Source organism: Coenobita brevimanus, unplaced genomic scaffold (genome assembly GCF_032717465.1).
Source record: "Coenobita brevimanus isolate Jiangsu-jjx unplaced genomic scaffold, ASM3271746v2 jjx.HiC_scaffold_2577, whole genome shotgun sequence".
NCBI classification, from domain to species: Eukaryota; Metazoa; Arthropoda; class Malacostraca; order Decapoda; family Coenobitidae; genus Coenobita; species Coenobita brevimanus.
This window is the reverse complement of record NW_027643519.1, coordinates 158,159-182,600: the sequence shown is the minus strand read 5'-3', so window position 1 is coordinate 182,600 and position 24,442 is coordinate 158,159. Positions and strand designations below refer to the sequence as shown.

The 24,442-nt window shown below is 41.0% G+C and overlaps 1 protein-coding gene across 1 annotated transcript in view; it reads right to left on the bottom strand.

The window, feature by feature from the left end:
• The window catches only part of LOC145389876 (intermembrane lipid transfer protein VPS13D-like), a gene marked incomplete at its 3' end in the record, with an annotated part of 111,456 nt that overhangs the window by 28,729 nt on the left and 58,285 nt on the right, over window positions 1–24,442 (bottom strand). Inside the window, 12 exon segments of the mRNA XM_080265003.1 lie at window positions 373–502; window positions 2,926–3,133; window positions 10,139–10,159; window positions 11,670–11,768; window positions 14,459–14,617; window positions 15,663–15,845; window positions 17,514–17,718; window positions 18,001–18,121; window positions 21,142–21,266; window positions 22,035–22,355; window positions 23,601–23,825; window positions 24,252–24,397. Coding sequence (XP_080121129.1) covers window positions 373–502; window positions 2,926–3,133; window positions 10,139–10,159; window positions 11,670–11,768; window positions 14,459–14,617; window positions 15,663–15,845; window positions 17,514–17,718; window positions 18,001–18,121; window positions 21,142–21,266; window positions 22,035–22,355; window positions 23,601–23,825; window positions 24,252–24,397 — 1,943 coding nt within the window.

Genomic DNA, 24,442 nt, shown 5'->3' with positions numbered 1-24,442 from the left:
AATATTTACAAAATGCCTTCACTATGTACAGCACTGGGTGAGGCACACAGGCAGAGTGAGGCAGAGGGAGCGTGAGGAGGGGAGAGAGGGAGAGGGAGGGGAAGACCGAGGATGAGGTGGAGGGATGAAATTGAGAGGTATATGAGGGAGGGGGGAGTGAGTCGGGGGGAGGGTAGTCAAATGGTGGGTGACAGAGCGACTTAGAGGCGTTTTGTCTGCGGCCACCCATTGCGGGATTAGGGGGTCGGGCTATAGGTAGATAGATAGATAGTAATATACAGAATACGTCCCTGGGTAAGAGGTGCTATTAAATCTCCAAGTGCTTGAAATTTGGCCCACTGATCCACATATACACAAGAAAGCAGTACTAACCCAGTGATGGTGGGTGGTGTGTGGTGATATCAGCGGTGGGTACTGAAAGACTTGACAATGTTTTGGTCACTTGCTGGTACTGCTGCCTTGACACACTGATCTTCAATGGGGTCACCATACCACCCTCAACCTGAAATATAAAAATGACTACAGACTGACTCATCTCACCAGACAAACATCCTTAATCCCTTTCAACTCCGTTCATGGTCGTGTGGTCAGACTGGAGCTTTCATTTGACCACTAACCACAATGACTCATTCCTACCTTGTAAGTAGGGCTTCTCAAATATAATGCAAACACTGCTCAGTAGCTACCAGTAATCAAATTGTACATGTAGTTAAGTTCTGTCTGATAAAAACAAACCAACTACATAACATACACTCCTAAAACTGAGGTGAAAGTGTATGGAAGCAACAAATTTCTAAAAAGACATGTATATAACAACTGTGAACCTCCAAGATGAGAAGGAAGATTTTTTCATCTAATGTAACAGCCTCTGAGGTACAGGGGCTTAAGGCTGTTACTATAAGTCTGTATATTTAAGTGAATATGACCAGCCTCCTTCTTCTAATGGCATTACATGATACATAAACCTAAATGCACTACCAAAAGGGGAATAAACCATCATCTGCTTTTGTATGTACAGTACTGGACTACACAGAATCTCCCCACGTTATGTAAATCTTGACTTCACACAATCTTTACAAAAACATCTTGCAGTGTGTTCAGTATGTTCAATTATATTACTGCAATGTGTACAGTTTATTAATGATTACCGTGTGTCTGACAGAGGTTTGGGGTTGGAGAAGAGCATGTGCCAACTTACCACTTTTTGAAGCAAGAGGTAACCGGAGCTCAATCAGTCACCTAAACATTGCCAAGGAAGTATGGTGGCTTACACCTTACACTCTGGATTACATTAGTCTTTCCTCAGACCCTCCATGGAGTACAATAATAATGGATTGGTTTTGTTACTGTTCTTCTTCTATATCATCAACAACAGTATCATCATCGTTAACACCTCTACCATCATCTTCAACATCAGGATTATCACCCTGATAATCATCAACATCATCTCCAACATCATCATCATCGTCATAATTTCACTTCTTTCGATGATAATAGAAATGGTAACAGTCAATCATTTATTCCCTAGGGGACCTCTGAGGGCCCAAGACCATCATCCAGATCAATTAACCCTTTCACATCAAGGAAGGAGCGTAAATTCCGGCTGTGCACGTAACTCTTGCTAGAGAGCTTTCAGAACTGTCGCGTAGAGATACGGTATTTTACTTCTAACGCTTGTAGGAAAGTTACTGTTCATCAAAGAAAGGCCACTTCGGTCTCATTTTGAAGATGACGACTTTTGCTCTGTCATACATTGTCCAGAAAGGCAATATATACAAAATAAAATGCAAAAAAAGTGAGTAGAAGTTAGCTGACATGCTAAAGTTTTACTCTGTCCTTTAAAAAAATATTTGCCAAAAAAGAAAAAAAAAAAAAAAAAAAAAATCAAGAAGTAATAATATTTTTTGCTTCAATACGTAGCAGAATAAATTTCCTTTCCAATAATGCATTATTTGTTGTATTTTCTTAAATAATAACGCCGCATATATACGCGAGAAAAAGGAACATAAGTGTTCGGCAGGAGGTCAAGAGGTGTACATCCTACCTGTGAGGAACCTCACACCCAGTGAGCCGAGCAAACCAAGTGAGCACGCACACACCAGCTGTGGCAGGCTTAGCTCCGCCCACTTTTACCCGTCATCCAACACGAATGAAGACTCCCTAAACATTTCTTTTGAGATTACATCGGATGATGGGCAAAGTCGTCATACTGAGGTTAAAGGTTGATAAATGCACAACGACGCAGGTCGTCATTGGTATGTCTATGGGTTAAGTTATAAGAGACCACATTATATCCCTGGCAGTATTTAGATGACAGAAAATACTGGCAGTATTTAGATGACAGAAAATACACTATGAATTCACTGCTTAGGCATACATATTGATGGATTACATATTCAACTGTATCATTTACAACGGCTCCAGCATGCTTGCATGCATCAGCCCTGGTCGCCTAATGGCAGCTCTCCATGCTGTTTGATCTCTGGCAACCTCCCTATTCAGTCCCCTATCCCTCATCCCACATCTTTTTTGGTCTGACTCTTGCAACCCCCAACAGACCTGGGATGAAGTCATAGAGTGTGACCACAGGGATACAGGACATGAAAATTTCCACTTGAACAAAACCTTTCACAATCCACTGCTTGTGTAACCCAGGAAGTGTCTACAGCAACAAGGCCTATTTCACATCAATGAGGGAAATGTAGGATATTTTATCATAAACTGTCATTCTATTTAATTTATCTGTATTATGATGCCGCAATCTCTGAGGAAGTGGGCACAAACACACTGCCTTCCTATTGCTTTGTCCTTCTACCATCTGGCTGCTCTCCCTCCACTTCAAACCACTCTCATTCATACACCTCTACATCCCATCCTTCCATCTCAACGTTATTACCACATAATACTCCACCCCTTTCCATGTACCTGGACAGAATCCCTGGAGGTAGTGGGGTGAATGTCCACAAAGAAGTCTGAGGGTAGGTAGCACAGTCCAGACTCATGGTCTGCCAGGAGATATGCAGCCTGTTCATGTTTGAGGCGCAGCTCTACCGTGGTGCTGTGCAGGATGGGGCAGCCGTGGTCCTTGCAACTATACAGGTCCTCAGCACTCATCACCATTGTAGACAGTGGACTGATGGTACAACAACAAAGATTAGTTCAACAAAGGGTTGTATTCTGGTGCTGGAAAGGATGCCTTCAGGTGGTGGCATTGATAAGAGCGGTCGGCTCAACTGTCTTATACAACCATCCTTCAAATGCCCAGATGGAGGATGGTAGACTGTTGGAGAAGGGCAACTTCAGCCTGCACTCCACTGAATTTAAGACAGATAAGCCTTTGCTACAACTACAACTACTGCTACTACTACCACTACTACTACTAGGGTTGTATTCCATGAGATGTCCTTGTCAGCACAGGAGGCTCTCCCAAACACCTCTTTCTTAGTGATTGATGTTGCCTATTACAGTACTATCTATATACCCAGGCTGCTTCCCCCAAGGAAAAGGAGGTAGCCGAGACAGGACGACACACTCCCTATTTACTCTTGCACTCAAACATATTCATTCCAATCTTAGCCCCAAAGGGGAGAAGGGACAGATCCTCACCACACCACACCTCATGAGGATCAACTGCGCAGTGCAATCAGTGACATCCGCAGCAGGGCCCGACAGCTGAGTTGATTTACCCCTGCCACATCATAATAGACCCATCCCCTTACCCACACCTGACCTGATCAGTTGATCAGACCAAATGAAGGAGAATATCCCCTCAGGGCTGCATCATCATTTATTCATTCACAATTTCTCTCTATTTATTTCTGTCACACACAGCCACTGTTCCTTGCTCAACAGACATCCCTCTCGCATCCAACGCTCTCTTCACACCGTCCATCCATCCTATTCGTGGTCTTCCTCTCAGCCTTACACCTCTCACATCAGATCCAGTTATCTTTTTCACCAATCATTCATCATCCAATCTCTCCATATGCCCAAACCATTACATCACCCTCTGCTCAACTAGATCAGCCATCTCCCACACAACTCCAGTTCTCCTTCGCACTTCATCATTTCTCACTCGATCCATATGCGTCACTCCACACATACTCCTCAGACACCTCATCTCCATTACATTTAAACTTTTCCTCTCTGCTACACCCATATTCCATTTTTCAACCCCATATAATGCAGTCAGTACCACAACACCCTCATACAGCCTTCTTTTTACATCCATTCTAAGCAAATGACATCTAAACATTTTTTTCATTCCTTCCAGCACCTTTCCTACTTCATTCATTCTAAACTTCACTTCTGCATCTATTCTTCCTTCCACAGCAACATGTGACTCTAAATACTTAAAACACTCTACCTCCTCAAGCAACTCACCACTCACAACTATATTCATCCTCCTACCATCTACCAACCTCGTACACTTCATCACTTTACTCTTATTCTCATTTACTTTCAGTTTCCTTTCACACACCCTTCCAAACTCCTCTACCAACTGCCTCAATCTCTCCTCAGAATCAGCCACCTGTGTAGTAGCATTCACAAACAGCAGCTGATTCAGATTCCACTCTCTACCATCAGCATTCACCAGACTCAGTCCTCCACCTAACACTCTTGCATTCACCTCCCTTACAATGCCATCCATATACATATTAAACAACCAAGGTGACATCACACATCCCTGCTGCAGCCTCACTCTGACGGGAAACCAATCACTCACATTATTTCCCACTCTTACACACGCTCTACTATTTACATAAAAACTTTTCATTCCTTTTAGCAACCTACCATCAAGTCATACAATCTTAAAACAGTCCACAAGACCTCTCTATCAATTCTATCATATGCTTTCTCTAAATCCATGAGCACCCAAAACACACCCTTATCTTTTGCTACATACTTTTCACACACCTGTCTCACAGCAAGCACATGATCCATGCATCCCCTCCCTCCCCTAAAGCCACACTGCTCATCACCAATCACTCCCTCTGTACCCTCTCTAACTCTCTTAACCCCTGAAGTACTAACAGGATCGATCGATCCTTTACCAGAATTTCGATTGATGCCTAATAGAATATATTAAAGACCCTTCGTAAAAAACTGTGGACACTAGGCTTCGGCCCGATTGTGACTTATATCGATGCAAACCAATGAGAACTAAGTCCTGAGTAGGGAGGGGGGAGGATTTGGGCCCCTACCCATGGTGGGGGTGATTCCCCCACCACCCTCTTGCCACCTTCCTCTACCCCAATACCTTTGTTCCCTTTCCCCCTCCCTCTCCTCTGACCACCTCTTGTTCCCTCCCTCCCCCTCCCTCACCATCCTCCATCATGCCACCGTGGTTCCCCCCCCCATTTTCTGCCCTCCCTGGGAAGGGTTATATCCTCCCTACTCACCCTCCACACCCCTGTACTCCCTCTCTGCCTTTCCTCTTTGTCTTGTGGTGTCTGTTTCCCACCTCTATACCCTCGTACCACCCCTCCAGGCCTCTCCCCAGCCCCACCCCCACCCCCTGTAGTATGCCGTCAGCTTACATCTCCCCTCCCCCCCACCTAGAGTATTATACGTCTATCTATCTATCTATCTATAGCCCGACGCCCTAATCCCGCAAAGGGTGGCCGCAGACAAAACGCCTCCAAGTCACTCTGTCACCCACCATTTGACTACCCTCCCCCCAACTCACCCCCCCCTCCCTCATATACCTCATATACGTCATTGTTACTATTCATGTCGCGTGTTTTCATTCAATACCAGATTATTGTTTGTGTAATTGCATACACTGATGCACGAGACACAGAATGTGTGTTTTTTTATGTTTTTATGGTACATTCACCTTTCATGTAAATGTTAGTAATGGTTGTTTTTTATAATAATAAATTGTGTACTGTATTTGTGTGTTTGTCTTTCTCCTACACCATTATCAATATTTTGCATGCCAGCCTATTACAGTTTTTAAAAAATTATCTTGTAAGATGCTTATATTTCTTGCACTTTAACATACAATGCAAAAATAACATACAAGAATATATAAACATATCGCATTAGAAAAAAAAAAAACTTGTATGGCAGACGAACCACAAAACCTCCCTGACAATAATACCTTATGTGGCTTCGGAGAGTTTGTACCGCCTCCTCCTGAGCATTTTTTTTTTTTTTCACATAACATTTCAATATCCTCTTGCATGTCAATAATAACATTATATATAAACATGCATGAGAATGCTATGGTGCAATATGCAAAATAAATCACTGGAGAAGTGGTACTACGAAGTCTTTCAAAACACCTACAGTAAACAGGCCACAGTACCAGCATATCATTAACCCCTTCCTATTACTACAGCATATTCAGCTGATGACAGCATCCTAGAGAATGGCTTACTGAAGGATATATCTAACCCCTTGCCTTTGATGTCTCTCCAGAACTGAATACAACCATCCTTTAAGATAAAGAGAAATAATAAAATACTGTACACCACTGCAATGATGGACTTAACTGCTGAAACTGAACACAGTGAATGAGAGTAAACGAAGATCAGCAAAATGCTGTACGACAACAGATCAACTGAAAGCTGAACAAAGTTAACATCATGCCACAGTGTTCTGACACAAAAATTGCTTTGATACCAGAAACTCTATGTTACAGGTGTATCTATCTATCCATCTATCTATTTATAGACAGATAGATACAGATAGATAGACAGACATAGCCCTATGAGGATAAAGTAGCCTGGAGATGATTCTGTCACAGGCATCTCCTGTCCAAGAGTCCCACAAGGGTCCAAGAGTCCCACAAGGGAACATGCATTGGAGATGATGACAAACACTTTTATTTTGGTATTTTCTCTATGCAGGAAACAGGTAGTAAACATTCTACAGGCTGATAACAATGTACAAGATCTATATAATGATGCACATAAAGGCAAGCTGGGGCTAACGAGAATGAACCACAGGAACAAGTGTGAAAAAATGAACATTTATATGAACTACTTAATTATCTCTAGTGTACTGGAGCATTAATGAAGCTGAATAAGGAAGTGTTTAAAACCTGCCACACCAATTAAAACAACAAATAAAAGCATTCTTGAGTCAATTATGTATACTGGGAAATTACTATATTATGTGAAACTCCTAAAAAGACTAAGTGCTTTTACCTCAAGACAAAAGGGATCAAAGCACTGAAACTTAGTGCTGACTTCTCAACAACTTTATAATAAAACATGAGCATCTTTAAAATTAGTGCAAAATCAACAACTTAATAACAAAACAATGAATCATCACTATCATCATCATCACCAAACTCCTGACCTTTTACTCCAACCTATGGATAAGATGTGGCAGGACCCTGAGAACAAGGAAGGAAAATGTACAAAAGTGGGAGACCTGCAGGTACCAACAGCATGCTCAGTGAAACAGGCCAAACACTCATTCACACAACATTCAAGTCCCTGGAATCCTGACTCCAACTCGAAAGTTTAACCATGAATATATGTTTATTTTCTTAACAGATGTGCTTCCCATACACCTGCCAGATAGTTAACAAAAGGTATCAATTATGAAGATAAAAAATGGAAAAGCCAAGACCTTTTCACCTGCTCCTCTGTATAAATTCACACACAGTCCCCTGTTGATTCCCTAGCTTCAAATTAAGTATATATTCACAGACGTGTATAATCATATCAAATAATGACTTGTATAATTTGCTGTAACAGCTGTATCTTCTGCATGTATAATCATCATCCAAATCTCAACTTCTCACTTAAAGATGGAGTGACAGCTTTAATTCATGTTATGCCAGTGGAAAGGTGTTCTGTTATTACTTTCCCTAGTATCAAACAGTGCAATGATGTGTTCCAGTGAGTCACAATCAACTTGAACTGGTGCAGATATGATAACAGATAACAACAAACATGCAAAGTCATCTAACTGGAAACAAGGTTCATTATTAAGAGTATAACCTCATTTCATCTGACTAATCTGGGGAAGAATGACTGTTATAAAAGCAAAGTCTAATATAATCAAGATTTCTCATGCTACAGTCTCATATTTTTGGAGAAAGTCCAGAGCAAGTATGTGGGTCAAAGACATTGTGGAGTTAAATACTCTGCTGTTTTTACTGTTGTTCAGTAGCCCCAGTCTGCCTAGCTGGGAAGACCCATCATACACAGGCAAGCAACCACCCCTGCAGGACTGTCTCACGCAATGAACCAATTTTCCCTTGCGGTAGACAGCATCTCACCATAGTAGTGAGGCATGAGAAAGAGTGTGGAGGTTTGGTTCCTGGATGAACGTTGCATTTGTCCTCCCCACCCAGTTAACAGGGGCACCATATCACCCCAAGTTAAACCCTGCTGGGCTGATTCTTTGTAAGCAGTTTACCTTCCTTCAGTCACTGTTTTATAGCCAATTTAAATTGTACCTCATATGAGGCTTGCACTGGAGCTGTGCAGACCTTCATTGTGCATCATATGAGGTCTGCAGCCTGGCAAGGGTTGAATATGTGCAATATACAAATGTGGTGCTAGACACAGTTATCACACAGTCAACACTGCAGAACAATTTACCACATGTATGTCTGTTAATAAAGTTTAAAAAAAAATCACAAAGCACTGGCTTCTCCAGACTTTTACTTACCTTTTTTTTTTTAAGCTAAATAAAACTGAATTTGATGTAAGAAATGAAAGTCCAGCAAAATGAAAGTGTCTACTAGAATCAAACGTCTGATATGGCAAGGTCCATTATAACGTAATTATGGCTACTGGATGATGAAAAGAGGAAAATATGTAACACTGCACAATGGCAAACAGTGCAGTACCTGACACAAGCAAATCTTCAGAGGTTCTGTCATGCATACACAGAAGAAAATGACAAAATAAAGCTACATTTATAAATGCAATTTACTGGTAAATGCTTCAGTTTTATAACCTCTTCAGTAGTGGCATCAGTCATCAGTTTAAGAATTTGGTGGCAGCAAAAATAAATTATAAACAATACTATTATGCCAATGGGTTAATAGGGTTCTCTTTAACCACCTGAACCTTCTTGTAAAACTGACAAATTTCTATTTGCTCAGACGAAGTTGCATCCATGGTGCCACCTCTCCATGCCTTCCCTTGCGTTACACAGGCAACTGGCTGCATTCATGACTGGAATGTCACTCAGCCATATTGCAGAACTTCGCATTCTTTCATTCCCCGAACTGCATCTCTCTGGAACTCGTTTCCCCAGAGTTGTTTCCCTCCAAACTTCAACCTACTGCTGTTCAAGTCTAACTGTTACAGATATTTTATGAACTGAGGACACCAGTAATCTGGTGCATGGATTTTTTTTTATTCATTTGTTTTTCCTTCCTTTGTTCTGTTAAAAAAAAAAAAATCCTGCTACTGAGAAATTTTAGTCAGTGCAGTGGAGATCTGTCATAGCTATCCACCACCACCATCCACTGCCAAACACCTTAATCTCATAAAGGGTGGCCACAGAGGAGTCGCCTCCATGTTGCCCTGTCCTCGGTAATTTTGTTGCCCTCCTCCCAGGTCACACCCCTCTCTCTCACATACCACTCCACTCCATCCCTCCATCTTATCCTCGGCCTCCCCTCCTTCTTTCCCCCTCTACCTCACTCACATACGCTCTCCTTGTCAGTCTCTCACTCTCCATCCTCTCCACATGGCCAAACCACCTTAATGTATTTCTCCAAACACTTTCTATCACATTCACATCCACACCACGACACTCCTTCACTTCCTCATTTGTCAGTCTGTCCCTCCATGTAACTCCACATGCTCCTCTCAAATAACTCATTCCCTACCAATTTACCCCTTTAACATGGGATTCTATGGTACACTTTGCACAATTTCATTTCCACGGAAAAAGTAGATGATAAATTAACTGTGTAACTGAAGGGGTCACTGTATATGGTTTCTCCTCAGTTGAACAAAATTATTAATGGTGTAGTAAGTTTACTGTATAATAAAAAAAATTAATGAATTGAAAGTATTAGGTTATAAACTGGAGCTACTGAATCTAACTTAAGTTTTTACAGTACTGTTCAGTACAACAGACAAAGCTAATGCTTGGTGCAAGGCAAGGTGAAGCAGACATAGTAAACAAAAACATACTGTATCATTTTACTCACGCTATAATCATGAATTGGTCGCTATAAAGAGAAAAATAGATGATACTGTATGAAGATGATACTACCAGTTGTTCTTACGCCAACTAATATTACATATGATATGCAATATTTTTACACACTACATGTGTATAATCTATCTATCTATCAATTGCCAGAAGTTTTTCTTTTAACAACTCTGGAAACTTTCTTTGGTATGAAGCATGATAATGTACACACGATAAAAAGAGTATTGGTGCACATTTGGCCCAAAACAATTTGATGCCATGGACAATGGACTCTAGAAATGTCTGATGATTTTCCCCCCTTTTTCCCCCCTTGCTGTCAAACATGCTTACATAATTATGTCACAGATAGGTTTCATATGACAATTTATGGTTGATATTGTTATTGGAGGCATATTCAGATGAAAATCAATTAGTTTACCAAGTACTACACAAGCTATACTGATCCTTTCAGATGGCATCATACCCCTCCTGAACGATACTTTTTTTACTGTGTATACATAAACTGACTAACACTAAAGTCACTATTACACTGCTTATAGAGTATATTGTGAACTGAGCAAATGAGCTCACATAAAAAAGGTTTTACGAATAGTATCTATCTATCTATAGCCCGACGCCCTAATCCCGCAAAGGGTGGCCGCAGACAAAACGCCTCCAAGTCACTCTGTCACCCACCATTTGACTCCCCTCCCCCAACTCACCCCCCCCTCCCTCATATACCTCTCAACTCCATCCCTCCACCTCATCCTCGGTCTACCCCTCCCTCTCCCTCCCTCCACCTCACCTACATACACCCTCTTAGTCAGTCTTTCATTCTCCATCCTCTCCACATGTCCAAACCACCTCAGTGTATTTCTCCTAATCTTTTCAACCACATCCACATCTACCCCACAACGTTCCTTCACTTCTTCATTCGTCAACCTGTCCCTCCATGTCACTCCACATGCTCCTCTCAAGTAACTCATTTCCACTGCTCTCACTCTTGACTTGTTCCCCTCTTGCAAGGTCCACGCCTCGCTTCCATACGTCAGGGTAGGGATCACAATACCATCATGCAGTGACTTCTTAACTTCCATACTCACCTCCCTATTTCTCATCACTGCTTTCAGTGTGCCAACAACCTTCCTTCCCTGCTGTACCCTTTCACGTACTTCATCCCCCAAAGTTCCATCCTTACTCATCACACTACCCAAGTACTTGAATGCACTCACATTCTCCATATCCTCACCATCCAACCTCACTGCACACTCTGTGACTTCATTCCTCTCAAACACCATAACTTTACTTTTGTTTACATTAACTTTCAGCTTCCTCCTCCTACACACTGTCCCAAATTCATTCAATAGTATATCCCTAAAATTATCAGTAATCCAAGAAATGTATTAAAAGGAACTACAGTATATAAGTAACTTCAAACCTAAACCTGCATCTAGATATGGTAGGTTCTCATGTAGCTTTCCCTCAACCAAAACTGAAGGAAGACAACATGACACTAATACTAAGTTAATACAAGGCCAATAACTTACTGAAACCACTGGAAACTGGAGTCCCTACTTTTGAGGCGTTCCTCCACGTTGAGAGAGAACAGACTGACATCCCTCACTGCCACGTGGTACTCTGCCACCCTGACAAAGTTAATGAGAAACAAAGAATGTAACTAGAATACAATGAGGAAATATCCACTCACTGGACTCTATTTCCTGAAGCTCAATGGCAGAGTAAGAAAATACTGTGGCGCTCAATCCTCTCCTTAACAAATCTTTGTGAGCAATATTTTATTCTGTGGTTAAACTCTTGTTGCAGATCACTGGCAGATTAACACAATACAACAGCTCTACATCTTTTCCACATTACTTCTTTGTGATTAGTATGTTCCAGTAACAATTTGCATTCAGGCTGGACAGATAACATGCTTGGGCCAAATTAAAGTGGACAGAGTACAGTGCTGCATAACAGCCACTGAACTAGGCTCTTGAATGTGTACGGAGAGTTATACGAGTTTGCAACAGGGACTTCTAGGCTACCCCCCATCCGGGAGTGACAGGGAATATATGCCTAGTATGCTGAAACAGTCATCAGGGGATGAATCTGATACATTTATATATTTATATGATGTGTCGACTGATGAGGATGACAGTAATTATGACCCTTAGGAAAGTACAGCGATGAGTCCCCTAGCAACAATGGTGGGAGTTCAGATACACTTTCTGCAACGAATGGGTAATGGTCTTCCTGCTCCAGTGCTATCACAGAGGACTTCACTCTACTCTAAGATCCATTTGGTTGATGTCAACACAGATGCCTACTGTATATGATCTGAAAAATATACATCGGTGTTCACTTCACATTTTTTTCTTTTTTTAAGTGGATTTATCTTCCATCCTTCTTTCCTTCCATCCTCTTCTGTCTATCTTTCCTTCATTCTTTCCTTGTCCTTCTGCCTATGGGTGACTTTACACTCCCTCTTCTGTCTTTCGTTCCTTCATTCTTTCCTCTTCCTTCTGCCTGCGGGTGACTCTACAAGAGTGACAAGCCAAATGGCTTCATGTACACCAGGAAACCATTTACTATGCTGGGTGGTAACCATATAACCAAATTTTGGCACCTGGTGGTTTAGTGGGTAATTACGGCTCTCCAGTCGGATTGAGCCTGTGTAGGTTTATATCCAAAGGATGGTGGGGTTTATTGCTCATGTAATGCCACTCACGAAAGAGAGAGGCTGGTCACTCTTATCTTAAATGTCAGGACCAACTTGCCTAGCCTCGGCTGGGCTCCTACGCTCCTCATGGGGCAACGTAGGATTGGATGATGAATGATGAAAAGGATTTATGTACTATGTTAATATGTTTAACACCAATGAAAAAGAATCATTGCAGGTATTTGGACCAAAGGTCAATTATTTTTCTTCAATAAGGGTTATGTGACTCCTTATATAAAATTTGGGTATGACAGCGTAGGGAAAAAAAAAAAAAAAAAAGGAAATTTAGCAATATTTACAATGCCACCACCACCCTCCTGAATGAGCAAAACCCTCCTGGTCTGCAGGCAGAACACTTTGTTTATTCAGCAGCCAACATGGTAACAAGAAAGGTTAATATAAACTACTGACAATAACATATCATACTTCAACCTCTGCTCTGAGGAACTAAGATGTTCAGCTCCATTCTCTGCATCTCAGATCATCTTACACAGTTCTCACAAATATTTATAATGCAGACACAAATAACGTTACTTTCATGAGATACAATATTAAGTATGGCATATGCTCCAAGATTATGGATGCAATTAGATAAATAACTCTGACCACAGCAAATGAACCCAGAATAAAGAACAGCATAGGATTTAAATTATCAGCACTTTCACACTTAAAAAGCTCTATGCAATTAACCTTAAATGAGTAGTGTCTGCTAAGTACAGTTATATACAGAACAGAGGTAATCTTCACTTTTCAACAAACCAGCCACTGCACTAATAAGTGTCAACCATAACTGTTGTTATACAAACATGCCATTGCATCTACAACTGTCAATCTTCTTCACTACTTTTATATAAACCAGCCATTAAACTAACAAACAATAATCTTCACTGCTCTTATACAAACCATCCACTACTAATGACTGTCAATTTTCACTACTCTTACACAAACATGCCACTAGACTAACAATCTTCACTGCTCTTACACAAATCAGCCACTGCAATAAGACTATAAACCTTCACTACTCATATATATATGACAAATATGACACTGTACTACCATCCATCCCTCTTCACTATTGTTGTTGTTGCTGCTGAGTAACCCCAGACAGTCTAATTGAGCAGACCTATAAAACGCAGGCAAACAACTGCCCCTCTAAGGCCATGCCGACCAGTGAATCACTGTTCCCTTGAGGCAGACAGTGCCTCACTACAATGAGGTGCAGGGAAGAGCTTGAAGGTTGGTTCCTGGATGGACACCACATTTGCGTCTCTTGATCCAGTTAAAAGAGGCACCACTGTAGGCTCCGTATCACCCCATTATTTGGTTATGTGGTTACCATCCATGTTGTAAATGGTTTCCTGGGTTACAGAAAACCATTAGGCTTATCACTTAGTGTAGGGCCACCCCAAATGGAAAAAAGAGTAATAAAACATGACAGGAAGAATGGGAGAAGAAGAAAAGGAGGAGGGCAGACACAGAATATGAATGCTAAGGGTGAAGGAAGTAGTGGGTAGCACTACATCAAATGAGTGGATGATACTACATCAAGTGAGTGGATGATGGTCACCACCACCTACCAACAACTTCCCTGTTATACAAACAAATCAGTGTACTAACTTGCTGGGTGGGAAAGCAGAGAGTGGTTCAGCAGGGCGTTGGTGTGGTGCAGGGAAGGCGTTGGATATTGATATCTGCCCCAGGTGCGCCACCAGAACGTCTGGACAGTTGAGGGACTCAGGCAGAACAACCACAGGGGTCTCCAGGATGACATCAAGGCTGCACACCACAAAGAAAGAACCAATATTTTACTTGTATTGACAGGTTTTACGATTCTGAGAAAATATTCTTAAATACCGTATAGTGCAATAAATGCTTACTTCACTTATCCAAACTTTGCGCATCTTCCTCGAAACATTTATTTTTACTTTCCATCCCCCCTTTTTTAAAATAATCATTATCTCCATCTCTATTCCCACCTAAAACACTGGGAGCAGCAGATCCAGAAACAATGAAATAAAAAGTATAAAAAGTGAGAACCGCTGTATCTGTACCGTGTCTAACATTACGAGTCATAAAACTGTTCTCACATTAATCAGCTACACCCGGGAAAATACTGATATACTACGTTGCGGTTTATACTGATCGATTCTTTAGTACAATAAAACTATACAACTGTGACACATGAAAGCTGGATACCTTTATATTTCAGCAAAAAAATGATTGTTCATTTTAACTAAGTGGAGATTTTTATAATTTTGTAGCTTATTTCCTGTAGCACATCTGTAGCTCAACGGCAGAATAAGACAACCCTGCTGCTCTACAGCCTTTCCATAGCACTTCTTCACAAATATCATCATATTTTAATATCGAATGCTCATGACAACATTCATGATGGAGTGATGGCAATTTTATGCCTAGTTACAGTCAGTCCCACAATATTCCTAATGAAATGTATGGGCCAGGGTGAGGCTACTTTAGTTTAGAACATTTGTTGTTGTTGCAACCCCAGGAACTAGGCTATATCCCTGTTGGCATTCATTGTTTAAAACAAAAAAAACTCCAGCTATCTACGAAATTTGATTAAAAAACAATGTGGGGCACAAAACAGTCACTTATATTAGTGGTTTACTTAAACCACTGAGCCACCATAAATCAGTTACGATATTTAGAACCAATATTACATATCCAAAAAATAAGGTAGTGGTATGTACTACTGTACTCTTTTTCTTGTAGCAGTACTATTATACTGAGAGTGCAAGGTCTGAAATATTATCTAACAAGCTTTATAATGTACCCCTACACTGCAATAACAGTGACATACTTGAGTGAGAATGGAAGATCTGTAGCACGTTCCTGTGTGGGGCTGAAGTGTGATCCTGACACAGATGCTGGTGGGGCGGGCAGGTTGAGGGTGTCTGTGGAACGCGACGCACTGAGGCGTCGGGTCTGGTGACGTGGTGACGACTCCCACTGGTTGCTTGACAGCCCAGCAAATGACTCAATCCTTATTGCACAAATGAGGGATATAATGTATTAAAGTCATTATCATCATCATCATCCTATCCTTATTACACAATCACCATCAACATCCCAGCTCTATCAGACTATTTCATCATAACCACATTTCAGCACTCTGATAATCCTAACATTATTTCATCATCACCAACACAATCCTCCTAACGTTAGTTCATATTACCATAATGCTATTTCATCATCATGAACTTTAACATACACTCAATCCTCGTAAATCGCGTGTTCATAAATCACGGATTTGTAAATCACGGCTAGGTGGCCGTCAGACTGCTGGCAACCTTAAATCACGTTAAGTCACGAAAATCGCGGATCTAGGCACCCAAGTGGGCCTTTTCTGAAGAGAACCGTAAACCGCGGCATTCAAACTGAAAATCGCGACCCAACAACCAATCACCGCGCGTCCCTGGTGGCCTATGTGCCTACTAATGCCGCCATGTTGTTGTTGTTCTTGTCCCGCCAGTCCGCACACTACAGACCGTCGCCGTGGAGTACAAGAGTTACCTGCCTTTTTGTGCAACTTCCTCCCACCTCCTACCTGCCATGACCCCTCCTGACCCCCCAATGAAGCGCTCTAAACAGTATGGCATCAAGAAGCTGCCGCAGTTGTCGTACAGTCAACATTTGGAGCTCATTTGTCGTGCTGAGAGGGGAGAGAAGTTTTCAAAATCTGGTGAAAGAGTTTGGGAAGAACAAGTGCTGAGAGGTTCTAAGTTCTTCCCAACACCACCCCACTCCATTCACTTAAGCAATTTCATCATAGGATTAAGGTGAGATCCCTTAATACATGCACTGAATATTCCTAAATTTGTATGATTGTGTTTGATGGTGCCTAGACAGGTGTAGGTAGGGTGCTGTGGGGGCGAGTTGGCCAAAGTCCAGACCCAAATTAATCTTGCACATAAGATTTATTATTCATAAATCACGTCAGTGGTCCAGACCCAAATTGCCGCGATTTACGAGGATTGAGTGTATTCCTACTTAAAAGTAGGACCTGTACAATCTAAACACACAATAAACAGGGTACCTCAAGTTCTTTATCACTAAGTAGGACAGTTTTTTTCAGGAAAAGGCAACTGGTAAATCAATGCATATGGAGGGGTGAGGGTTATGGTGTGGGAGGAAAGATTATGAAGGTAGCTTGACTAAAATCAGCCTGAAGAATTTCTTTCACTGCCATCATCATCATCTTCATCCTATTTCATACTAAAACAGGGGATGGGAGTTTCCAGAAATAAGATCAAGGCTATTTCATTCAATCTGGGTGACAACACAGTGTGAATGGGATTTGTATGTCATTTCATTTTTTTTTTTAATGAGTCAGAGTATTTTAATAAATTTAGGTGCCTTAATGATGAACGACTGGATGAGTGGCCAGTTTCACTGGATACTGTCAGTAACTGTACTACTATACTTCTACAAGAGGGAGAACAGTTGCACAGCATAGTTTAATGTGCACTGCCAATGACTGATGCTTTTCATTATTTCTGGGGTCATACCATACCAATTCCATTTAGTAGCAATAAAGAAAATGGCTGGTTATGGTGGTGGTGGTGGTGATTATGATGATGATGATGATAATGAGTTACAGGGTGCACTATATAGTATCTAACAATGCATGGGACTGTGGTCTGACACACACCTCTTACTAACAAGCCCCATAGCCATTTCTGTAGCAGCGTGTTTGATGGATGATGCCACAACTGCCATGTAACGCTTGAATTCTGTGGCACAGGACCGCAGCTCGTGAAGGAAGTGTGGGGAGTGGGTGTAGCAGACTGAGGCCAAACGCAGCTTCAGGGTTAAATTCTCAGTGTCGTTGCTCTGACAACGTTCATCTCTAGATACTGAAGAAATGGAAAAATGAAAAAGAGGATTTAAAGGATGAAGAGAGGGAAACAGCAAAATTAGAAAGGATAACAGTATGTTACAACCTTGGTCACTGACAAAAATTTAAACAGCAATTCAATTTGGTGGTGGAGAATAAAATTCTTTAGGAGTAACCAAAACGTTCTTACATACGGTACAGTGTCAGCCTGAAAATGGTTAATGATTTGTGAATTCCTAATTACAAGGGAACAAAAATTAAAAGTTAACGATTCATGGAAAGCAAGATGTGGTGTACATACAAGGAGTGGTTGCTGTGGAGAACGCCAAGGGTCGAATGACAGTGAAGCTGAATGCTCGTACGGGATCATCAGTGCCGACGTAACTTCGATACACGTCGCTGTTCAGTCGCGAGAACAAGTCCTGTACACCACAGGGGTAAATATGAGAAAAGATCTGGCAATGTCAACCAATTGTATGTGTATACTGTACTGTACACACACTGTCACAGCAGCCACTGCATATGAACTACCTCCCTTATAGATAAGATGAAATGTTGCCTCCCTTGCATTACTCTATATATAAAGTATGGTATTTTTAAGGGCAAATGTTTAGACTATGTTGCATCTATTGTGCCACCTCTCCATGCCCCTCTCCCCATGCTACACAGGCATCTGGTAATGCTCACAACTTGACTGTCACACTGGCATATTGCAGAACTTCTGTCAATCACAATTTATTTATTTCCTGAACTGGTACTCTTTGGAACTTGCTTCCCTGGACTAGTTTCCCCCCAAACTTCAACCTACAGCAGCTCAAGCCCAACTGTTACAGATTTTTTGTGACTGGAGGAGATCTGTAATCTGATGTGCGGATTTCCCTCCCCCCCCTCCCTCTGTACATCTTCTATATATGAAAAAAATCTATCACAAAAAATGGGAAAAAGGAAGAGATATACAGTAATTCACTACCAAATCTGAGTGCCATAATTTATATTTATATCCAAGTCTTAATTGCCCATAATAAATTTACATATTAGATGAATCGAATCACATTCACCACTGCTATGTTCTTAAAATACATTCCTTTTAACTGTTCCCTATTTTTCTTCTATACATTACCATTTTTCCACTCTATCCCTTCAATTTTCACAGTAATAATTGTACTCATTGCCAAATTTCTACACCTCTCTCCAAACAATGTTTCATATTTTCAATGCATCTTATACCTACATTCACTTTTCTTCCCAAATCATGCAATATTTTGTTCTCTTTACTCATTTCTTCTCATGCTTTTCTGCTTCCTACCCAAGCCAATCTCTGCAGTCCACATGTATTCCTGACATCCCATTTCCACTAGTCCCAGTTTAACTAGTCATAATAATACCAGTAAGTCCTTCATCACTAAAACACCGTACTATAATGTGTGCAGGTTAATGTGCTACTTTATGTGAAACACCTTTAAGTGAGACTTGCATTAGGTTTATGACTAAGGTGTTAAAAACATAAAAACACTCCTTCCTGACTTTAAAATACCTTTATACTGAATAAGACGCACTTTAGGCAAAAGGGTGGCAGTAATTAATCAGCTACTTAAGGGGAGGGGACGCTAGCAGGGACCGATTTTCGACTGACAAAGGCATTTTGTGAAAGTTACCCCATAAAAAAACTCCGAGTATCACATGTTCTCTGTAAAAATTTGGCAGCCGTACGACAATTCTTTCCCTTCAAAAAAAACTATTTTGTAATTCCAATTTTGCAGTTACTTCCCTGCAGAAATCTCTGTTTTCTATGTAATGTATAATATGACCACTTTCTTCCATTTTTTTTTTTTCTGCAAAAATTATGTCATACATCTGGCAATGGAAGTGTGAGTGTGTGGAGAGTGGCAGTGAGGTTGGAAAGGCCAAAAATGCTATGACACTGGGAGGGGTGAGATATGGCAGCCTTGATCTCAACCTGTTCTCAGTCTGCGCTAATCTTGGCCATTTCTCATCATTTTTGCACACTTTTTGAAGATGGGGCAACCATCTAAGAGCTACTGCAACATCAGAAAGCGGCAGAGAAGAATTTGACGCAATTTTGAGGGGAGAAAAACGCGTTGGAAGTAGCAATTCTTTCTCCTCCATTGCCAACTCCCACCCCGTGTGCCACCTTACCTGACCACCCCCAACCTTCTACATCTTTTTCTCCAACTTCGTCTTCTCCAACACCCTCTACCTCTTCATAATCATCCCTAATCCTAACTCATAAAATAAAAAAAAAGTACCTAATTTGTTTCTAATTGTACAGACACTGCAAGTCAACAGAAAACGAGTGCTATCTCGGAACTAAACTTATTGTCCTTTGGAGTGATGTAACTCCATTAGTTTTGAACATAAAACAAAAAGCATAATACCTACAAAAAGAGGAATGAAAGGGGAACATTTTGTGCGTATATTTTTGTCAGAGACTAACAAACATAACTGTAACGATTTTTTCAAATGGCAAAAAGGGGGTAAAAATTGGGATAAATACAGAGGCATTTTGGGAATTTTTTTGTTTAGCAATGGTGAAGAATATTAAAAAACTGTTAGGGCAATTTATCAATGAGGGTTTTATTAGTAAAACTACCAAATATCATAAAGATCAAATGAACACACATTCCCTGGTTTCCCATTTCTCGTGTCTTTTTTATACATCTTATGCATATATTATTTTTTTCTGTAAAAACTAATCAATCAAATTTACTCAAACTTTGGAATCTTATTGCTCATATAAAGTACCAAAACATATAAAAAAATCAGACAAATCTAATAAAAACAAATGTACCTTAATAGGTAACAACCGTCTGCTCCCCATAATAATGAAGGAACTTTAAGCAATCATTAATCATACCAAAGTCTCACATAATCATTACCATCTGATCTTTCTTTACACCTAAGCATGGGGTAAGATAATGTCCATAAAACAAGCAAAATGAAATAAAAAAAGAGGGAGAAAATATCAAAAGCATGCCAAGAGAAATGAGCCAGATATTCATTCCTACTAGTCCCCCAAATCCTGGTTCATGCCATAAGCCAAACCATCTGCACTTTTTTTGTTTTTTTTTGTTAACCTTCTTTCAGGATGCATTCCACATACATCTGCCAGATACAGTAGCCCACTGACTTTCATATTAATATGTGCGCAAAATCCTGGTCATGTCCTATATATAATTATGGGTACTGGTGGTGTACTTATTGGTGGTATTGTACTAATAGTATTTGTTGTAGCTCCAGATTCATCTGAACATGAACCTGGTAGACTGCAGGCTGATGATGCTCCCCTCCTGTAGTCCACCATCCCCCTTTTATTGGATAAGGAGTATCTATGGGGCATCTGTGCACGTGGGCAGTGGAGCCACCCAGTTTTATCAGTGCCACCACGTCCACATGGAGGTGGCTTTCCCCAACACTACACTACCTGTGATCGCTCTACAATGGGGTCCTGCCCGACGCTGATAATACACTGGTGCTTGTTACCCTCTGGGGTGATGTCCCGAACCTGGAAGCCTCCCAGTGACCCCTCAACAGTCAGGATGTCTCGCTCTGGAAAGTGCAGAAATGACGTTCAGAAATACAGTGCAGCATGTCCTTGTTATAAGCTGCCCTTTTTACTTCCTTTTTTCCCCCTTAAATCCAAAGCAAACTGCAAAATGACTACAAATCAAAGTTCTATAGCTTCCCAAAGAGCTGATCCGCCAGCTTCATCCAATTTACAGTAACAAACTTGTAAAAAAGTTATGATGCTCTGAAACATCCCTGACTTATAATGACCACTGAGTATAAGGTTCACTGCAAGACCAAAGCATCATCATCATCATCATAATCATCACTGTCATCAAAAGCATCATCATAATCAGCACTGTCATCATAACCATCATCATCATCATCACTCAGTGCAGAATCACCTGTAGACAGAAGGAAGAGGAATGAATGAAGGAAAAAAAGACGGAAAAGGAAGGAAGGAAGGGAGGAAAGGGCAGGCACAATTATAATTATTAGTATAATTATCATTCATTGTTATAATTATTATCATCCCTACTAAAGGCAATATCATTAAGCCTGGAGAAGACCTTTTATAATGAAGGGAGTTACAACAAGATCAATCAACTCATTTAATATGACAACTAACTGTTTCTTCCTGTTACAACAAAGTACATTTCTGTGCTTAGAAGAGACACATCATAGAGATGAGGCTGGAGGGGAAAAAAAAAATAAAATAAAATACCATAACAAAAAGGTAGATTCTACTTTTGCTATCAGGAGGCCATCTCACACTGAAAACAATGACAACCAAATCCATCTTAGACTCACCAACAGTGGCCTGAATCTTGGCATCTGAGAGCACAGCTGTGCCAACCTTGCGTCCCACCAGGTCCTTGTCCCGGTACGCCCCTCGCAGCAACAGCACTGTCAGCTTGTGGAAGTCAAAGCTCACCTCTGCACGCACTGGTGCTCGCTCAAGCTGCCCACCACTCCCCTCACCCCCACCATCACCCTTGTCTATGGTGGTTGAGCTGGCCTGGGGTACGTCAGAGGGGGTTGGATGCAACTGAAGACCGCTTGAGTATGCTTGTTTTTGTGGCAATAACTGCTGTATAAATCCAACAAGCTCTACTACTGTCTCCTGGTTGGCTGTTTAGAAGAAAGGAGACAAATAGAAAAATAATATGAAAATGTGTTTATCATCATCAGCATCATAATTAACAGCACACTAAATTATGAATATGTCAGATGCACATACAGACCACTTGACTAGGCTTGTTATTGTGGCAACAGATGGAGCATAAACCCACTGAGCTCCACCACCATCTCCTGCTTGGCTTAGAAGAGGGATAGACAAAACTGTAACATAGTTTTACTCTAACTTGGTCTTAAATTACAACTACCCCACCTTGAATGCCAAAGTCTACAAATGCATCAAATTTAAATATTATGCCAGTCATGAAGACGTGTTATGGAAAGGTTGTAGGGAAGCAACACTGTCCTTGTTAGCCACTGAGCTTTGGGAAATAAGCAGCAAAGTTAAGTGACAAAATATAAGTTATTGTGAAAGATCTATACTCATCATTATCAAAATCCTAACCCTACTCCACCCATCCATTAATCAAACGAACACTACCCCATTAGGAATTTTGAGTCTTGAGACTAGGCTATTAAAACCCAGATATCTGAGGTGAGTTGCTTTCCTTTTTACATACCAACCAACCTCTGGAATGTGGAATGTAACTCTCATGGGACACATCTGACTGAAGCACCTTAATTCACTAGACCATTGGATATAAGCTAATTCACTATATCATTACACACCACACAGTCCCACCCACGACCTCCCTGTGTGCAACTGAGAACTGTCTCAAACTCCAATTCCTCACAAAAATCAGATGAGTAGGATCCTCTGCTGGACATTTAGTGGGTTTGTTTATATGACAAAGCCCTACCCCTGTCACTTGGCTGGCTCTTCAGGTGAGGCAAAAGGAACTGTACAGTATGTAGGAAAAGTATGAGCTATGGTTCCAAACTCCTTGTCTAGTGTTGTCACTTCTATGACACAAAGGAATACATGGGTAGTATCATTTCTCCTCTTTATTATGAAAGATAGTATCATTCCTCCTCTTCATTATGGGGTGTGGTAGAATTCAGAGAACAAGGAAAGTGAAACCATAACACTGGGAAAACCTATCACCAACACGTCCACTGTCCAGTAAAACTGACGAGACACTCATTCGCACAACATTCCAGCCTCTGGAATCCTGGCTCTATCTCAAAGGCCTAACAATCTCCACATATTTTGCTTTATTTTCTTCAAAAACACACTTTACATTACTTGCCAGACTGAATCATTACTTAAAAAATGAATGCATCTATAGTGAGACCCACCAATGATGTCAACTGTGTTAAACTGGACAGTTGCCAGGAGTAATGCCCCGGTGCCTTGCTGTGATGGACACTGTGCCGACACATATGTCACCTCCAGTATAATCAGAGCTTCAGAGTCACGAGTCTCGGAGAACCCACCAGCCCCTCCCACGCCACTGCTAAACATGGGTGATGCGGCATGTGGAGGAGATGGAATGTTACGCGGGTACTGGGGTGGAGACTGGCCTGAAAAGGGAATACAGACGTTTAAAAAGGTTTTGCATACATACATAAAAAGAATTTATTTTATATTAAAAATTTCCAAGGTCTTAGCCATCCATGCACACTATGCCTGTTTTCCACATACTGATGCCTTAATTGTGGTATAAGTACTGAATGTCATGTATATCCAGCACTACTAATTGCAAGAAAAAAAATGTATAAAGAGACTGAGGTGACTATGTTATTCACAACAGGATCCTAAACCAACTGTATCTCTAACTTAATATATGGGTGAACTAACTATAGAATTATCAACAGGGTGCCACGTGAAATGGATCACATACCTATCCATTCACCATTCAGGTCTTGAAAATTCATCACTCCATAAGTCAAAGGCAAACCATCCATTTCCAAAATAATTAAACACAAAATAAATATCTGTGAGTTTACCCCTAGATGCAGCATAGGACGAGATAGCATGGCTGATGGTGAGTGGTGAGGTGGGCTTGAAAGGAGGGTTGTTGTGGTCTGGTGAGGCAGGAGACGTTGGTGAACATGGGTCACTGTCCAGGAGGCTGCCACTAACACTATCCATGCTGCAAGACAAGAGAACCAGGCAATAAGACCAACATACCAGCACC